The 20050-nt window shown below is 34.6% G+C and overlaps 1 protein-coding gene across 2 annotated transcripts; it reads right to left on the bottom strand.

Moving 5' to 3' along the window:
* Window positions 1-294: 294 nt before the first annotated feature.
* Window positions 295-19119, bottom strand: LOC122411080 (venom allergen 3-like). 2 transcript variants are annotated; one of them, XM_043419606.1, is made up of 7 exons: window positions 18867-19119; window positions 6238-6362; window positions 5254-5335; window positions 3514-3674; window positions 2807-2907; window positions 2508-2602; window positions 295-1678 (listed from the first exon to the last, which is right to left on the bottom strand). In XM_043419606.1, exons 2-7 carry the CDS (start codon window positions 6247-6249, stop codon window positions 1632-1634), a joined length of 498 nt encoding a protein of 165 aa, XP_043275541.1. In that variant the 5' UTR covers window positions 6250-6362; window positions 18867-19119; the 3' UTR covers window positions 295-1631. The 2 variants fall into 2 exon arrangements, with proteins under 2 accessions (XP_043275541.1, XP_043275540.1); XM_043419605.1 differs by lacking the exon at window positions 18867-19119 and adding an exon at window positions 11221-11579.
* Window positions 19120-20050: the final 931 nt, after the last annotated feature.

The raw sequence follows: 20050 nt of genomic DNA, 5'->3' as shown, positions 1-20050 counted from the left end.
TTCTGCATGTGAAAAAAAAAACATAAAATTCTTAAAAATAAAATTCAAAGTCGAATAATTCGAACACCGTACTAATAAGTTCTCTAATTCCGAACAGTACAAAGATTAAGTTAGATACGTAATGAAATGTGCTTTCGCCGAAGTGCTTTGCCTTATTTTGAAAAATCATGCACGCCAAGTTTTTGTTCTATAATTTAAAACTTTTTTGTAAACGTTTCAAGAAAAAAATTGATAAGTAATTATTATCCGTACTTGGCTTGATTGGTGTAATCTGAGGTTTAAAAAAAGAAAAGATTTAGTGAACAGTTTTTATTGATAAGTAATGATAACAATTTGGAGTGGTAATTTTCTACAGGAAGTTGCGATTTTTTAATACTCAGCGTTCTGTTTCCACTATTAAAAAGTTTTTTTGGAGATTTAAATGAATGACTATTTGTCAGTACATGTGATAATTCCTTGCTAATGTAATGTAGAAAAATTATTGCTTGTATTTAAAATAAAATATCCGTAAACTAAATTATGTTAGGTCGAATAACTAGAATCCAAATGTGCGCTATTACATTTACTATGAAATATGTTGCAAAAAGTGCACGTTGAATCTTCAATGTCGATAACAAATCGATAAAAATGCTACATACACCCTTTTGACGATTGCGAAATTATGAATCTATAATAAATTCGATCAAAGCTATTAAGGACGCACAGTCTTGTCAAAAAATTCGTTTTCATTACTGCCTCGATCAACTAATCACGTTGGATTCGGTCGCTAGATGCAGTGTTCCGTTTAAAATTTTTTTAGTACTGTATAATTAAGGCAAAATAGAGATGAAACGTTGTTCAAGTTTCGAACATGACTGTATAATCAAAATATCGTTAAGTAAACGTTTGACAATAACCTAACGAGATGCCGGATACTAAGCTAATGGACTAGAAGCGTTTACTCTATACAGTAGATTATGTCTAGTCTATGCAAGTGTAACACCCCCAACAACCGCGTCAAGTTAAACGACGTGGCTTCGAACACGATCCTAAACTCTCAAACCCTTTCTCCATCAGTTTTCTGCAACGTAATCTCTGGTTACATCCGTATAGACGTTAAGTTGAGAACACATTTCCAGGTAAACAATTAATCGAAGCTAATATTTGTTATTTTCATATCTGCCAAATCCTATAATTTCATTACTTTTAGCTAATTGAATATATAATAATTAGGACAATGAAAAAACATTATTTGAGTGCTTCGCAGAGAGCTTCGCGGCTTTTGATAAAATCCGAGTCTCAAGTATTCGAGAAAACCCAAAAATCTTCCGAGCTTCAATCACTTGAGCGGAAATTAGGTTTACATTGATCAAAGACTCGAAATATGATTGCTGAGATTCTTAGACAAGTTATCTTCTAATAAATTTTCTAACAAATTGTTCATTAGATCCGTATCATCGAATAACACAATTCAAAGGCTGTGTATCGTCAATTTTCTTTAAATGTATGATCTTAGAAACTGAAAGTGTCAGATGTGGGTGAACATTGAGTGAATTCGATCGTAAACTTGGGCGTGGTTTGTGACTCCAAGCTGCTTCACTGCTAATGCTGAATCCTTTTAAGAGTACGGCCAACTGAAGTCTTGCAATTGATTAACCATATGCGCAAAGTGCTCCTAGATGATGGTAGCCATCAGAGGCTGTAACAAACAATAAATAAAGAAATTTTCTTCGTCAAATAAGCATTGAAAAAAAATTAGATTTACAAAATTGGAAAATTGCGATTTTTCTATGTATAATATCTTAGTAGATCGAGAACCGTCTATATTTTCAATAACAGAATTTTTTCGCCAAATCGAGAAAAAGCAAAGAAAACGTCAGACCCCTCTTAAAATTTTTATTTTATTTACTGTTTTTACGAGAAAAAAATGTATAAAAAAAAGCCGGCTTTGTTTTTTTTATCGTTCTTTCTGAAATTCTGAGCATAAAATGGATAGAGGGAACAAGACACCACACCCAACCGCACAAGCTGCTCTCCAATAGCAACGCTCGATTGAATTTGACAATTTTCAATCGAGCGTTACGTCATTATTACGGAGAATTCTATTCAAATACAACAAGTCCATAAAATCGAATGATGTCTTTTAACGGTGAATCGACGAGGTGGAATTTTTCTTTCATTCCGGCAGTGCCCATTTCATTTTAAACTTTGATAGATCAGCTTGAATATCAATTTATCGCTTTTATTGGTCCCCATAATTTATACGGATCATATTCAAATACCATTGGGTTTTTCCACATTGGTCTTTCAGGACTTTTTTTGGAATTTTGAACAATTGTGAAGTCAAACAGTTCAGATATCAGTAATAATAATGGCTTCCCTGGCTTCCTAAGCCATCCAAATGACAATCGATTTTCTTGAATAACATGCAAGTTATGTTCCAATCGAATTTACGTAAAAAATATTTGTGAATCTGTTTGCAAGAATTAGCGAGCCGGCATATGTAAACAATTTTTGAAGGAACTTACAACATAGTCCAGAATATCTGTTGGAGTAAGACATCCCATAGCTGTTGCACGAAGGTTGGCCGGATTGATAGGGCTGATAGCCAAGCACGTTTCCACTGTGAGAAACGAGAGACGTGATATCAGCTCGAATGGTCGATTACGAGTAATCGAGAACGATTGTACCGTGGGATTCATTGGGGTCATATAGCGGTTGGAGAAAAAAGAAAAGTAGGGAACCGAATAAGAAAAAAAGCAAAGTTGTACTTTGCGACTTTTATTTTTTTCATTTCTCTCCTCGGGTCATGGATTTTAATACGTACGCTGGTCCATAGTTGCAGACGTAATTCTTTGTATATCCCTCAGCAGGATTGTAGTAGAACGAGTAGCCGCAGCCCACGAGATAAGTGTCACCCCAGACAAGCTGAAAGTTAAAAAAATAATAAATTTATAAATGGAAAAAACGTAGCTTTTCATTGAATCGCAGTTATGGATGAATAAAAGATTTGGAGAAGAGAGAAAGCGGGAGAAACATGTCAAGTTGAACGAAAGAAAATTATTCTTATAAAAATTAAACGGATGCATAGGTTTTGTTGAAATTCGTTCGAGTTGAAGAAGAAATGTAGTTGTCACTTGACTCACCATTAATCCAAATCAAATAAATTCACCAATTATGAGAATTTATATTAAGAACTTTTTATTTCTAGTTACTGAAGATGCCATTTTTTCAGTTCCAATGGGATTTGCAGATTTGATCTAACCGAATATGCGGATGATTGAGTTTTGGGTTATCGGAAGTAAAAAAACGAATGGAAATTCGATATTGAACTCTTTCGCTAACTTCTTAGAAAAGAAAAGAATGAAAACTTCAGGATTTCCTGGTTGACTTGAAATTTTCGAACTGTGATGTTTCTCGAAGGAAGAATCGTTCACGTGGAATAATACCCGATTCGCATTCGTAAAAGAGGAACAGAAAGAGAAAGATAGAAATAGAGAAAGAGGAGAGCTAAAGGAGTCAGAAATTACGTACCTGAGTGTAATGACCCGTGGTTCTGCTGTAGCCAGTTTGATAGTGTTGTACCTCGTTGAACCAACCGAAAATTTGTCGCCTCCAATTGGGTTCAGAGTCGTAAGGCCCCGGGGGTCTCGTCGTCCACGTTCGAGCTATGTTCTGTCCCACTGAAAATCTCCCTACGGATTCAAACAGAATAACAACCGTTCCTTTACTTTGGATATTCATTCGTTAACGACTTTTCTACTGCCAATATCATAATAACTCAGCAGTCAACGTGATTGAACGACGAAAAAACACACCAATTACTTTCTTGCTTCAGAAAATTAATGTTCTGACGATAGTTTTGCAATGATAATTTCAGTCCGAAAATTTTTATTAGGCTTTGAATACTTAAACGCATTTTGGAATATAGTATAATAAAATCGATCATTGATCAATATATTTTTCATGAAAACAGGAAATTTTCATAACTCATGCGTGATAAATACTCAAAGAAGTATTTACATTTCATCATGTTTTCAGTACCGCTGTGCTGCGTTGCTGTATTTGCGAAAATTACGTAATATTCATACGTCACACGTGATGTATTTTTAATTGAAGAATATCCGGCCGCGTGTAGTGAATCGTTTCCAGAGATAACACTGATGGCTCTTTTATTTCCGAATTTGTGCAACGTTTGTTATTGCTTGTTTCTCTTCCCGAAGCACATACAGAACGAGTTTTACTGTAGTTGAGTTTGTATAACTCGGTAACGAGCACGTGCGTATAACCGCAACGAACAGAGTACTTGTAGTTGCCTCAGTGTGGTTATGACGAATAATAAAAATGAAATGCTCTAAGCTCGTTTATTTAAAACTTCATAATTCACTTTTTTGAGAAGTGAATTATGAAGTTTTTTTTGTTTATAGAGAACTAACGGTTTGCGCCTTTGCAAAGTTTATTTCATGTAAATAATAATCAAACATTTTGTTTCTCAAAATGATTATTCAACTTTATTTTGCATGGCAAGCTAGGGAGAGTATTTTTTAATTTTTTTATTACGCCATCAAAGCTGAGTAATTTTTTATTATCATAAGCACCTTTAAAAAGACGTGAGCAGTTTTAAGGGTTTATCGGAAAATAAAAAATGTTGTATTTAATTTAGCTATATATGGGTTATAGTCTCTCGTTCCGAGATGAATATAATTTTTACGCGTGAATACCTAAATTTCAACGAGAGCTATCGAAATAAAAAGCTGCTTTCTATCTCCTCTTCCGTTGGGTCCTCGTTAGTCGCGTTTTAATTCGGCAAAAAATTTGACAATCCGATAAAAATTTTACGCCCTGAGGAGTAAAAACAGAGTGAAAAAGAATTACCGGAGCAGTGCGGATCGTTCAGATATTCTCGAGTGAATTATAACGAGTGCGATATAAATAGAAAAAGACGAAAGAATACATTTTGCTTGAAAGAAAAACATTAATTAAAACTTCGCAAAAAATTTAAGCTCATACTAAACTTTTGGTTTATTGATCAAAGTTTCTCGATCGATTTTGGTGACCGCCTGATTTATTCTTAAGTATTAAAACACAGTATATACCAATGCGCAACATTGTTATTCGATCGAATTTCGTCTAGTATAAGAAGCTAGTGCTAATTTTAATTATAATTTCGAAACTTCATCAAAATATTTCTTGCGTTCGATCTAATAATTTCATTCATTCGATCCAATTATATCTCGAGCTTAGTATTGTCAACGTTTGACTTATTTCACTTACGGACATTCCTCGAATTGTCGTGTGACTCTGCACACTTGTCTGCCCATCTTTGAGCTATTGCTGCAAGCTCGTCGTCCCATACCTAAGAGGATCACAAAATAGTAAGGATCAGTGACAGAGCGGACAGTGTAGTTTCGTTTTTTTTTTCTTTTTTCTCGTCGTGTCTACTGAAACGATTGAAGCGTGTTCTCCTCTTTTCATTGATCCGTTCGGCTTTCCACGTGGATTACACGAGAATCCATTAGCGTCTCCATGAGCTCGGATGGACGTCGTTTTACGTTTCAAATAAATCCCTTGCCCTTTTCCGTTCGATTTTCATCGCAATTCAATTCGATCGTAAACGTTCCGAAATTTTCCTCAAAATCATAGTGGGAATAAATCTCGTGTTCAAGACTTCGGAAATGTTAATCATACTAGTCGAATATGGCTTTCGAATTAACGCAAGAAGATTAATTGAAAATTGAACTGTTTTAACGATCTCTCTATTTAATTTTCTATGTACTCTCCGTTGATATTAAAATTGAAACGTATGGAAGTATAAAAAGATAGGATTTTCCTCCGATGGACAGTGCAATCGAAAAACATTGATTAATAACTCTGATTGCTCCTATAACTTCGACGATAGGGTAGCTTTTCAGCATGTTCAGTTTTCAACACAGATTCTCATCTCTTTAGATTTCACACAAACTATTAGGGAACAAAAATTTAAGCAAGCATGAAGAGTAAAAGTCACGAATATTGACGAAAGAAGGAAGTTAGAAGGAAATCACTCGCGGTTCTGACCAAACATTTTTCACTGACACATTGTTGATGAACATTAAAAAATCCATGATCCGTGAAAAAAAAATAGGAGGAGCTACTTCGTTCGAATGAGTTAAAAAATATATGTATATTTTTTTACCGCTTTCACGGAACATTAGATGCATAAGACTTTTTCACGAATCCTTATTTGAACGAGCTCATTATTCATTGAAAAAATCTCACCATTTCCATCATATTTGCCGCTCCAGGCTGGCCGGGAACTCGGCCAAGGGCAACCAACTGACGTAGACGATTATGTTCATCGAGAATTGTCTGTTTATCTTGGCAGGACACACCTGGAGGACCTCCTGTGCATACAATAATTTTTTTTTCTCTTTAATAACACATTTGCATTATTATTCGGTTATTATTTATTTGATTTGATTCGTTATAGATTCAAAAATATATTTTATCTGACGATACAAATAAAAAAAAATAATGTAAATACATTATTTTCTCTGCCTTCTTTTACGAACTTTAATTTATCTCTTTGTTTAAATCCATAAAAAACAACTGAATGACGAGCCATCAGAAAAAAACAGTTTGCAACTTTCAATTTTCATTGTTTTTCTATTTACACTGAAATTAAATAATTCTGACAACTTTGATGAAAAGTATAGAGGAAGTACAGACTTATACATAATATCTTACAAGATTTCCAAAAATTGAAGCGGTTGGACGATTTTTTGAAAAATTCATATTTTCGTAAAATTCAAAATGTCATAAAATTTGAACCACTCAACCGATATTCCCCAAATTCAATACCAACCTTTCTACTACAAAATTATCAGAGAGTGAAGAGCTTGTATAGATTAACATCTGTGTAAAACGGTAGCTCTGTATCTCAAACCGTTTCCGAGTTATAAGCGTTTGAATTTTGCAGTGCTATAACACACACACACACACACACACACACACACACACACACACACACACACACACACACACACACACACACACACACACACACACACACACACACACACACACACACACACACACACACACATGCACGCACACACGCACGCACGCACGCACGCACATCCGGACATTTTTTCTAGATATGATTTTTCGATGTTTTGGAACATTTTGAGCACATTGACATTGAAAACTGGAAAAAAAAATTTTCCATCGTCACAAAGCTTCCTCGATGAGGAAGCAAAATTAATTTATAGTACTAAATTGTATGCTTAGATATTGCTCTTCTATCAATTTGGAAAGTGAATTTCAAAAGGATTTTTATTTTATCGCGATCATCATTCTAGCGTACTAGCTTTCACTCGGAAGGACGTTTGAAACAAGTCTCGAACTTGTAAGTCTGTATCGTAAATAAAAATTCATGTACCAGCGTGCAAATTTGCCTTGTACTTCAAGGAACAATTGATTTATCATTTTGCATTCTCTCGAGCGAAGGATTAAAATCTCGAAATTTTATTTTCTTATTTCGTTTTAGTCTTTCACTTGCTCTTTTAAGATACTTGAATACATATGCGCAGCGAAGGATTCCACAGAGTTGATTATGATTATTCCACAGTTAATACATGGCGAGGAGATCCGAGACGAAAAATCGGTTCAGCAGACGGCGCAGCGTGTGAAACGAGTCCACCGACTCTCGACCGCGAATTAATTATTCACTTTTGATCCTCGTTTTGGAGGCCAAGTTCGAGACTTATTCTCTTAAACTCACCGATCTTTCAGCCTGTAGGCTTTGAATCGCTATGATTTTTGCTACACACAAGTGTTCAAGCGTTTAGTATTTTTCACACGGAATCATGTCTTTTTTTAATGTTCTTTCTTTTATGCTATTTTTTAATGTAGTTTTAATCAGAATTTCACGAGAGACGAAAAGTTGAAAATTACAGCAAATTCTGTTGTTTAAACTACGTATCAAAATTATATTAATTGAGATTAATGAAGAAATTATGGAATCGACATAGAGCTCGAATTTCGATTCGATATTAAAAATCATAGCCCGTCTTACGACTCCTGGAAAAGTTGTTATGCTGTTGGGCGTAAATCGTCAGTCATTATAGTTGAGGAAAAAATATGTTTCTCGTGCGGATAACATAGATTATGATCGGATGCTCATGTATATATAAGATGTGCGAACACGAAGAACGTTTGTACCAGTGACTTACTCACCTGTTTTTCGCTCATAAAATCTACGAATTCATATTGGTTTACCTTGGAACAGAGGTAAATCAATATTCGTCACTATATTCATGCTTCGATAGTTGGTTAGACAATTTCTTTATTTCACCTTTTTTATTCTCCAATGCGGGGCTAGTTTTGTTCTCGTATTTGAATATGTTAATTGAAAGCTTAATATACTCATAGTCGAATGCAAATGTACATTGATCGAGGAAAATATGTCAAAAGACTTTTGAAAATCACCAACGCTTACTTGTTTATCAATATTTTTGCTATCTCTTTTTTTATTACACACGAAATCTGGTCAGCGAGTTTCGTTATCATACAGAGTGAAAGAGAAAAACGGAAAATTAGATTTGATTCATTAATGGCAAAGAAATTACTTGAAGGTGCAATTACTTTTATTGTCTTTTTAATATTTTCACTCCCTCATTCGAGTTCCACTTGTATCTGCGAATAAATAATTTGAAAATTTATCATGGATACTATGTAATCAGGTCCACCGGTTCCTCAACCGTGGCTCAGGCACTTGGATCCTTCTGGTCAAACAATTAGTTATATATTTCTTTTAATTAATCGTTAATCAATAAAAATTTTCTATTTAATGAAAAGGCAGGAAAAAGAAAATCGTCGAATCGCCGTTTGTTTCTGCTTAATAGCCTCAAAATATATCAAAGAAATTGTACGTGCGATTAGATCAAATCAATGCCATCCTATTAAACTCGACGAATCGCTCAAGCGTTTCTTTCCCACGAGATGATTAGCCTCGTTTCAACAAAATAGCATGGACGATCGATCAATTCAAACGCTTAAACATTTATTCAAGCATATGTGTATTTTCGATGTTGGTGTAGACAAAATCGCAACGAATGGTCGAATGGACAAAAAGAGGCTTAAAAATGTATTATAGTGAGCCGAGCCTTCTCATTTCCGGTCTTTGCCCAAGAGTTTAAATCCCGAACTTTTGTGATTCATTTAGTGTTATCGAAATGTTCGTAAAAATTCGTTATCCTATCATTTCGTGTGGTTTTTAATTTCCAAAATTCCACCCAGAGGGGATTTTCATTCCAAGGTCATACGGTATACGTCAATGAAATTACTACAAATCAAACATTGCACCATGTGCTTCCGAGTCATTGGGTAGTTCATATATAGGGTCACGTTTATTCATGCGACGCCATACAAGCGCTTTTGCTCACATACTCACTCGGTTAGACGAGAATACATCAAACTAGAACTATAGGATCTGTTAATGACAGTGGAGGGATCGGTATATCAATCAAATTTGGAATGTTCATCGAGAGACATAGCAAGATTGTCTCGTCAGCATTTGTTGTTATTACTCGACAACTCGTACGAGAGCCACGAGTGTAGTTGAACGATAATTTTTATATGGACTATGTCCATCAAGCATGTCTGTTGGTTCTATTACCACTGCAATCGTTGATTTGACGACAAACAGTATTCATTTCGACAAGAAAAAAACGCATAAAAGCGATAAATATAAATAAATGAATTATTTAGAAAGTAGACAATATTTGGACGTTAACAAAAACGAAAAATCGATAAATAGATACAAACTGTTTTGCTTTATGTAACCATAGAATTGCACTAAAAACGAAGACTCAAAAGTGCATATCACTGCATATAGAAGGTGAGACAGAAATAGCAAAGTGAAGAGAAAACATTGGACAAGAACGAGATGCACGTGGGGGTTTTCGTAACCTTTCTTTTACATTCGGCGTGGTGCTAGGGGCACAAAAAAAACTCTTCAAGATCCCCTTGACCTCGTACCCCCTACAGTGAGGTTGCTGCACAAACCTCTTCGGAACTGCCCTCGGGATTCCACGCTTTCCGGACGAGGAAAATGAATTGTATACGACTAGAACAAAGTACCTCAAACTAATGACGCGACCCAGCTCCCAAGATGCCTCTAACACCAGCAACATTCCCTTTTTATTATACATGTAACATATACGCCTGTTCGATCTTTTGTGCTGCATTTTTCGTTGATTCTATTGATATTTTAATAAATATTTGATCGTTCATTATTGTATGTAGTGTTATCCATCAGAATTACCTGCATTATTATTGTATTTTAGAAGTCGTTCATTATAGACCATAATTTAGCCTGAAACGATCTTGCATCGCTTCTCGGTTTTCGGGTCAGATAATAATACGCTTGATCAACTATATTTAACATCACAAATTTTAAATTCCATCACAATAATTTTTTATATTTTTTTAAATTCTACGAAATTTTGATTGACTTTTTCTCTTGCCCAGTATAATAATAAAGAAATCGATGATTGAATCGTTGACTTAATGAATTTCATGACGAACTTTTCCTCCTCGTTGCAATGCTAACCAGAATATTAACTTTTTTCGGACAAGAAACCGGTAATTGTATTGACAAAAAACTGTAATTTTCGGAAAAAATTCATATTCGCATATATATGGGTGATTATGTGAAACGGAAATAGACTAGGAAGAGAGAAGAAACCCGTATCGTCAAGATGGACTACCTCGATTTGTCCCTAAACATTTTTCTATCATTGACGGATTAAAAGCACTTCGCATTTTCATTCCTAATAGTGATAAGGAGTGTAGTCAGAGCTGGGGTTATTGGGGCATAAAACACATTTAAATATAATGATAATCCGCAGAATTTTGTTTTATAGATGTTGCTTAGTGGAGGTTTCAGAAAAAGCGAATATATTATGATGAGCGGGGAAACTCTCGTTGAGCGAATGCATAAGCGTTCGTCCATATCTAACGTTTTCATTGCTGGGCCTTTTGCGAATAACAGAACCTGCTTTTGAGTTTCTTCAGAGCAAATAACTTAAAGAGAGAGAGAGCGAGAAAGATCAAGGAATATAATTCTAGTAGGAATTTCATATTAAATTGTTATCTTCGTACACAACCGTATCGCTTATTTCCCAAGATTTCCGACGATAGTTCCACGAGTCTCCGATAAAAAAACGTTTACGAGAGAAAGAATAAAATAGTACTTACGGAGTATAGTTTTTCCATAGCAGTCCGACGATATTTGAACGGGAAGGCTCGAGCATAAAAATACCAATAGAAAAATAGAGGGAAGTCCGTTTCCGCTTCTTGCGTACGACTCCATAATGACTTTTTTCTCTTTCAACTGTTCTTTTCTAGAGAATTAGGACACTGAATAAGGGAATCACGCTTTTAACAGAAATTTGTATCTTACAAAAATGGATTTTTTTCGACAATTTTCAAACAGATTCTTCACTAGATTAAATGGAGATTCGGCAGAATTCGATAATCAAATACCGCTGGTTTTTTTTCTTTCCCAATTATTTTTATTGACAACAGGGAAGAGTAAACGACCAGGAACGATGAGATCGACGCGAACTAATAGTCGGTCACGCCAGACTTCCATGATTTTATATATTCCCGGGGCTGTGTCACACGCATACCATCATCGAGTCAATCAAGCGCGAGTGAGCGTTTTAAAAAGAGCCCGCTACCTGAGAAAGCCCCTCTCCTGTTTGATCAAACTCGTGGCTCGATACTATGGAAAAATGATTTTCGTTTCAAAAATTCTTCAAAATATCCGCCCGGTCAATTTTTTTCTTTCTTTTTTATAATTCCTTTTTTCATATATATTATTTTATGCTAAAAGTAATTTACACATTCCATACAAAAGTTTCATTACAAAATCCTGACTGATTCTTTCCTTGTATTATTTTTCAATGTTCTTTTTGATTATAAAAAAAGAAGATATTTGTGTAATAAAATTTGTGTACGTAAAAAATAGAATGCACATCAATAAACTGATATCCGAATTTTTTAGAAATGGGGTTGATGCGGATTTTCGATGATGAGATTACAAATGAAAAAATCTTACCTTTACCTTTGAAAATGTGAGAGCGCAACCAAGTTCTGGAAAATATTTTGTGGTTTTTCTTTCCAAATTTTTCATTTAATATTTGGCATTGGGCTGAATATTATGTGACTTCTCGAATCCATAAGTATTATCATTACGACGTCAATCGTTACAGAAAAATATATTTATTATATATTATTATTATTATTATTATTATTATATATATTTATTACTATATATTTAAATGGACGCTTTTGCGTACGCTTCACGTACACAAAACCCCCATTTCCGCGCCTCGTAATATAAAATTTCGTTTAACACGCGTACGAAAAACTTTTTCGTCCTAGTGTTATAATGTACCATTCCTCGTGATATACCGTGTTTTGAGAACGTTGAATGTTGCCGATTATAATATAATCAATTAGATGGTTCTTGCCATCGCTCTTATCGATTGAGTTAAGAAGAATTTGGAGTAGATAAAGCACGTGGAAAAAAATCGAGGCGAGTTACGGTGCGAAACGTGCAGTTTACTGACCTAAAATATTAAAACTTTTTTGCATACAAACATCGTTAAACAAACAAGCAACATAATATCATGCCTTAAGATGATGGATCAGTCGCTAATCACAACCCTGAGTGCGAGAGAGATAGCTGCAAATTTTGAAAAGGAAATTTTTCCACATCGTTCATCTGATCGAAAAAATAAAAATGTCATCGGATTTTTGCAATCGTGCTGCTTACGATGACATTTTTATTATTTTAATCGGACGAACGATGTCATAGAGTTTCAATTTCAAAAATTCGAGTTGTGATTACCGACTGATCCATCATCTTAATACGGTAAAAGTGTGATGGACCTTAGTTTCATAAATCTACGAATCCGGAAGAATATAATATATTCGTTACTCTTTGGGGATAGAGCTGTATGCTATTCCTATAGAATAAAAAGTGTGCAGACGTGGGTGAACGCCATTCTTGGCTTTTAATAACGTATTCCATTGGCGTGAGCCACGCGGTCATATACATAACTTTCTTCTTTCCATAGGATGTTTACGCACCCCTTTCCACGAGATTTACATCCTCCTCTACCTTTCGGCTCTACCAATTCATACTTTCAAAATTTCTACCTGATGTTAAATAAGCCCATGGGAAATTAAAGTATTTCTTTACGACCTCTTTTATCATAATGTTATCAACGTAAGAGTTGCTAATAATCATAAAAATATAAACCATATAATTTGGCTATAAGGCAATGACGATGCCAGCCATAATGGTCGTGATGACCAGCATAATATTGTCTAATATCAGTAGCCACATCCACCGAGCAATTCGAAGGATTCAATACCCATGACTTGGTATTCGATTGTAAAAAAATTAAATTTCATTTACTAAAAATGGTTCCGACGTTGATCGCTATTGCTTTAAGAGTATGAATCAGTCGACTAACTCCACTTAGAATTTTCGAAATCGAAATTCTTTGACACAGTTTGACCGATTGAAAAAAGGCTGTCAGCCTACGCAAGAAGTTGGCAAAAATCGGCTGACAAAGCCTTTTTTTAATCGTTTAAACTGTGTCAAAGAATTTCGATTTCGAAATTTGCAGCTATCTCTCTCGCACTCACGGTTGCGATAAACCGACTGATCCATCCTCTTAATCCCTAAGACAACTTATTTTTCAATAACTATGGGCGCTATTTTGCTCATTTTCCTGCTTCCTTAATTTGTCAAAAAGCTCAATTCAATCTTTTCGACCGCTTGTTTTTGACCATTAAGACAAAATGTATTTTCAAAAGTGACTAACTTTCTTAAAAGTTTATCTTTAGTTTATACAAGATAATATTCCTAAAATTTCATGGGGAATAGGAATGTGAAATACACATAGAATAACAATTTCTTGATTCCATGCTCGTTTGGATATCAAATTAAATATTGTTTTGGTCTATATGATATTTTACATTTTGCAAAGCAAATAGAATCAAATTTTCGCAATTGAATTCCATTTTTCCGATGATTTCATAGACCAAAAATTCTTGTGGAATTATTGATACATGCGTCCGTATCCGGTATTAATAAAAAAACGAGTCGAACGACTGAGAAAGGTGGGGACGTTGAAACGAGTTTGTAAGATGAAAACTTAGCTCGATGCAACCTTAACTACGTGTCGCCGCTACCATAATGTCGTTACTCTTGTTAATTAAAGCTGGCCAATTACCTACCAAATTTTAGTACAATAAGAGACTCCAAGTTACAGAATAAGGAAATGGTAATCTTTGAATAGACTCAGAGGTAACGACTTCAGTGGAGGAGTATCGTGAATAAAAATATTACACAAATGTAGGGACGGCCGTTGTAGATGATGAAACAATGCCAATGATTTGGGTTAACGAGGAATCGGATGAAAGGGACGAATTAACGTATAAAAAATATTTTAATTATTAAATTGTAAAAGAGACAACAAAAACATTGATGCTGCACACATTGTCACTCGTCAACGTCTTATTTTCTACTCCCTTCCTGATCCCGTCGCGACTCGCACGCACTCTCTCAGAAAAAAAGCAAAAGGCAACGCCGCTTGACACGCACACACACTCGTACAAAATGGTTACGTCCTACAGAAATCACAGGTTTATCATGTAAAATCTGGTCTTTCTGATCTCCAAATATTATGAATAAAAAAATCTTTATTCATCATGGGACGCGTGATAACATCAATTTATTCAGTTGATTTTTTTTTCTTTTAAAAATATAACACAAAAATGTTTAAAAGTAGTAATACGTACGCAAATTTTGCTACTCTTTACATTAGCATTTCGCTTCAATTCCGTATTCACTGACTTAAAAAGTTTTATATATAATAAATTCCGACAAACATGGCGAGAATTTATTGATGTTACGTTACAAATCGTAAGTAGTTTGAATTAATGCAAAAGATTTTAGGTGCTTAATCTTATCAGGATTACCAAATTTTGCATATGAGTTTGAGCCATTTAATTCCAAGAAACAAATGGAACAATTAGAAAAATAAATTTTTCGTGTTCCTTTGGGTTGAATATATCAGTGACAGAATTTTTCTCTTTGAAAAATCACACAAGCCCGGTCGAATTGGATTCTATTGAATCCAGATTTGTCACGACAAAACGTGGAACAAATTACGTCCAAATAATTTGAATAATCGCACGGGAGATGAATTCCAAAACCAACTGTTGATTGACTCATGAGGGAATATTAAAATTGTGGCTCTTTTAGAAACGGCACAGTGAAAATATGTGGTTGAGAATCGAAACTATGTCGATATGTCAATCGTTATTATAATAGTCCGTGATTAATGAATGAAACACATAAAAGTGTCAACGCTGTTAAAATTCGTGCGATGTGTGAAATCGCGAGTGAAGCATAATCAATGTAACTCGACGCTTATTGCAATCGTTGCCATTAAAAGAAATGGATACAAGTGTTCATTAATCATTGAACTTGGCCACTGAACCTGAAGAGGATGAAATCAATCGATTAATGAATTTATTAACTTCTCCATATTCATACATAATACAACTTCGAATTGCATTGCGTTGAAAAATTATCGAGAACGAGAAAAATGACTGCGAATATATGGCGATAAAAGTGTAATATGAAAAAAAAGGAATGGCACATATGCGCGGAAACAGCAGCCGATACCAGACTGCTCTGTAATAAATTGAACTTAATTATTGCGAGGCGAATAATCGGTGTGGCCTTGGCGGGACGACCGCCGGGACGAAAGTGGATGTGAAAAAGAAGAATCATCGATGAGAATGCGAAGCATTATGCCTCGGATGAATCTCGAAATTCAATATTCACGTGACTTTATCAGTCGCTTCAGTTTTCAAGTAGCATATTCGCACTATTTCTCTCGCGATTTTTTCGTCATATCTTCCTCCTTGTTAAAAATAAAGAAATAGAAAATTGCGGTATAACGATGAATTTTTTTAAGCTTTACATATTGCATAGCATATTGAAAAATAATGCATGAAATCTATGAAATAACTCCGCATCTTCTGCACACTACTTAATTATATTTATGAAAATGAAATTGTTCTGCAATGAGAAAACAAATATGCCAGCATGCAGATGAATATAATTCTATTTCGAGTCAGGATTTTTGCATACAGTACAAAACTTAATAACGACAATGGGATGGATGACCGAAAAACATGGCATATATTTTGGAAAATGTATATCTTCGATCTTTCGTAGAATTTTTTTCTACAGACATTATGACTGCGGTTGAGGTATTCGAGACACGAACATATTCATAGCGAGAACAAAAAAATATCAGTAGGGCCACATCCTTGAAAAAAGAGCTTCTTTCCAAGCATTTTTACGTTTTTCCTCCGCATTTCCCCTACCAGCTCTTTGTGTTTTTTTGCAGAATTAACGAAATGGGTATCGAAGCTGTTTCAGGAAACGTTAATTTTAGTATGAATCACACATCAAAACACATAAAAAGATACCGATGGATGCAGGAAAAAACGATTCCAATTTTGCAAATTGTTTTCTTAGAGATTTCGGCTTATTTACGGTGACATCTCTGATACAGATATCTCTTTTAGGTTTATACCTCTCAAGAGACTTGTTGTTTTTCATATTGATATATTTTTTTCAGCGTGATTAATGGGTAATTCCATATTCTACTATGCGGATATGAAGATGAGACTTCAAAATGCAGAACGATTATTTATTAATGATGAATAAACCTTGTATCGGATCGTCACGTTTGAACTTGTCAGCACAAGTAAAACACGATCTCATAGAGTCAAACTTTATTTACCTGTACAAAGATAGATATATTCGTCCATATATGTAACTAAGCCTATAGAAAGGGGATAAGCACACTAACACGTATGTTTGAACGATAAACTTTTGACGGAGAATCGCGTCTAAAGTTTCCCGAGAGTGTTAAACTTCCATTTCTATCCTCATACACCTTTTCCCTTTTCGTCTTACCGTGTCGATCTCGCTCGACACTCCGATTTCGTAAAAGTTTTCTCTCTGAAGTTGTGTACGAATACGTTCTCTATATACTTACTATCGCAACCCGAATCAGGCGTCGAGCCCTCTTGAGCTACCGCAAAATCTTCGTACGTTTCTCGACTTTAACAGTCCAGGAAAAGCATCTCGAGAGTACGAGCCTCCGAGAAACTTTTTGAATAAAACAAATAATTCCCGCGCTCTTTCGTGATAAACTTTTAATTAGGGCATAATTGAAATCTCTCTTTCATTAACACTCCGAGTTTTTTTCAAATCATTTAGCGTTAACCTTCTTTTAGGTTTATCTTTCTTCATGATTTGCTCCCTTTGAATTGTTCTCTCTTTGAGAATTTTCGTCTTCCTTTTCGTATAATAATTAGTGTATCTCTATCTTAATGGGGAGCAATTTGATGGATGAATGTATCGAAAATAATATCACATTTTCAGTAGCACGAATATGCAACCTACATACCCGTAGCTGATAAAACCACCTGGAAAAACATATGTACGGGTACATTTATACACGGAATCGATCGAACAATCTATAAATTTGAAGAAAGGGATTCAACTAATAGAGCTATTAACAGCTGCATAGATTCGGGTCGTTATCCATGTTACATGACTCTATTTTCGACAAGGCAGCTCGTAGCTTTTTCAGAACATTTCGATTGCCCTATTTCGCACGTTCTTTTGACGCTCATACCGAAATAAATGTGGGTTTTTTCGTTAAGGATATTTGGTACAGGCTTACAATGTTGCCATGCTAAATCATGCTAAAATCATAAAAAATTGCAAAATTATCAGAATTTTATAAATTGGTGAACATAATCTTTAGTGCCAAATTTGACAATACCCATTTTAAGATTTTTCTTCTGTACAGTTATCGAGTAATTGATCACTAAAGTTCACGTGTATAAGCATAGCGTTTCCATATATATAGATATACATTTCGGACATAAGAAATCTGCTTTAATGCGTAATTACTCGATAACTAAGCAGAAGAAAATTTTGAAAAAAATTGTGTTTTCGCACTTGATGTTAAAGAACATTATCACCAAATTTGATCAATTTCTAATTATTTAGAATTTCGTACCATACATCGTTAATTGGCGTTTCAAATTGATAATGATGTCTTCCCAATGCTTTTGCAAAAGCCAAGTGGTTATACAATCTAATCTTTGATGGGAAAGAGGATGGATCAGTCTTTATATTGCAACCATGAGTGCGAGAGAGATAGTTGCAAATTTCGAAATCGAAATTCTTTGACACAGTTTTACCGATTAAAAAAAGGCTCTATCAGTCGATTTTTGCTATCGTTCTGCGTAGGCTGACAGAGCCTTTTTTTAATCGATCAAACTGTGTCAAAGAATTTTGATTTCGAAAATTCCAAGTGAGGTTAGTCGACTGATCCATACTCTTAAGTGCAACTCCAGGAAAATCATGAAACGTCAATTTTAGCATAAATATGAAAAAAAAAAATTCGGAACAAATGCGAAAAATGTTTATCTTTTCCGTTATACGAAAATTTACAATGACAAACTTTAAATTTTGCCACAATGAATCTGATGGCAATACACAGCAACTGAAATTTGCATTAAGAAATAAAAAAAGTTCTATTGTAGATCGATTTGTAACGCGAGAGATTCTCAATATTCATAGGACTCAGCTTTTTTTCCTCGGAGAATTTAGCGGAGTAGGATAGTTATGGTGCCATGACGTTGACTCGGTTACAATATTTCCTATCGATACTTTTTTATAACAATGGTTTAAAAAAGCTACTCTTGTAGGTATTGTTTACCTTTAAAAGCCTGTCGATCGAAATATAGTAATGACGGTTATTACGCGTTAATCACATTTCCATGATCGTGTCAACGGGTGTATATTTTGAACTTAATCTTCAGACAGCTCAAACTTATTATTCCGTAGATTCAAATTACTCTTTTCATGCAATGGCGTTTCCTTTTAATTCAAAAACAAAACAAAAAAAGGAACGCGAGACAGAAGAAGAACGTTCTGAATGAATTCGTGCGAGTACGTTTGAAGTATACACTTGGGAGATCATTGAACAAATGGATTAAACTCCCGCTCTAGCAGTTGCTCGTTCTCCTCCTCCTTCTCCTATCCTCATGAAGTATACGTATAGTAAGTAATATACATACGAAACATCGTAGCGAGGGAACGAAAGAGCTTGGCGAGCGGGAGAATCTCTTGCGCATGCCGGAAATGGAGTTCGATCGATCCAGCTTCCGCCTACACGTTTTCCTTGCGCTTGTGTTTTCATTTCATTTTATTCCATTTTTTTCACTCACCAACTCTATTTTATAACTCATATGATTTTGAAATACCAATTATGACATTGACCGATTAGCATATATAGAATATAAAATCTGCGATTTTGGGAATAACGAATTTGGAATTCACGAATTTTTGAAAATAATGAAATATAAGCATGTATAGATTGAGGTTTTGGGTGTTTTTTAACGATGCATTGAATTTATTAGACGGAAATTTTACTTATCACTGAAAAAAAGGATTGGTAAATTTGACTCACCTAATGCGATCAACGAAAATGTGTTAAAATTGATCAAATTTAGTTTAACTTGAATACGCAATAATTGATCTAATAAAACCGATTTGGTTAAAGTAACTACATCATTCTATTAATAAATTACTTCATATTTTTTCAATCCAATCACGTTTCGATTGTTATAAAATCAATTTTTTTCGAAACTCATACTCTGCACGTGATAACCAATATACTAAAGTATTTTGTTGAAGTGCATTACCAGCATTTATGGTGTGCGGTTATATGTTAGATGGCGGACAAAAAAAGAAGAAAGTGGCATAAAAATTATTACTCTCAAGATTTTTGAACCACAGAGAGTTTACAGAAAACTGATGCAATTTTTTTATTTAATTTGTTTCTTTTTCTTAAATAAAAAAGCTATTTATACCAGATTTGTGAACAGTTACTCCATAATC

Source organism: Venturia canescens, chromosome 5 (assembly GCF_019457755.1).
Source record: "Venturia canescens isolate UGA chromosome 5, ASM1945775v1, whole genome shotgun sequence".
NCBI classification, from domain to species: domain Eukaryota; kingdom Metazoa; phylum Arthropoda; class Insecta; order Hymenoptera; family Ichneumonidae; genus Venturia; species Venturia canescens.
This window is presented reverse-complemented; position numbering and strand designations above follow the sequence as displayed.

What these genes read in the sequence shown, in the direction of transcription:
- LOC122411080 (XM_043419605.1), bottom strand. Translation starts at nt 11,335, where the DNA reads ATGGAGTCGTACGCAAGAAGCGGAAACGGACTTCCCTCTATTTTTCTA. An exon ending in CCACGGGTCATTACACTCAG is followed by an intron (nt 2,908 to 3,513) that starts GTACGTAATTTC and finishes TTTAACTTTCAG; the next exon opens with CTTGTCTGGGGTGACACTTA. An exon ending in CAGATATTCTGGACTATGTT is followed by an intron (nt 1,679 to 2,507) that starts GTAAGTTCCTTC and finishes TGTTTGTTACAG; the next exon opens with CCTCTGATGGCTACCATCAT.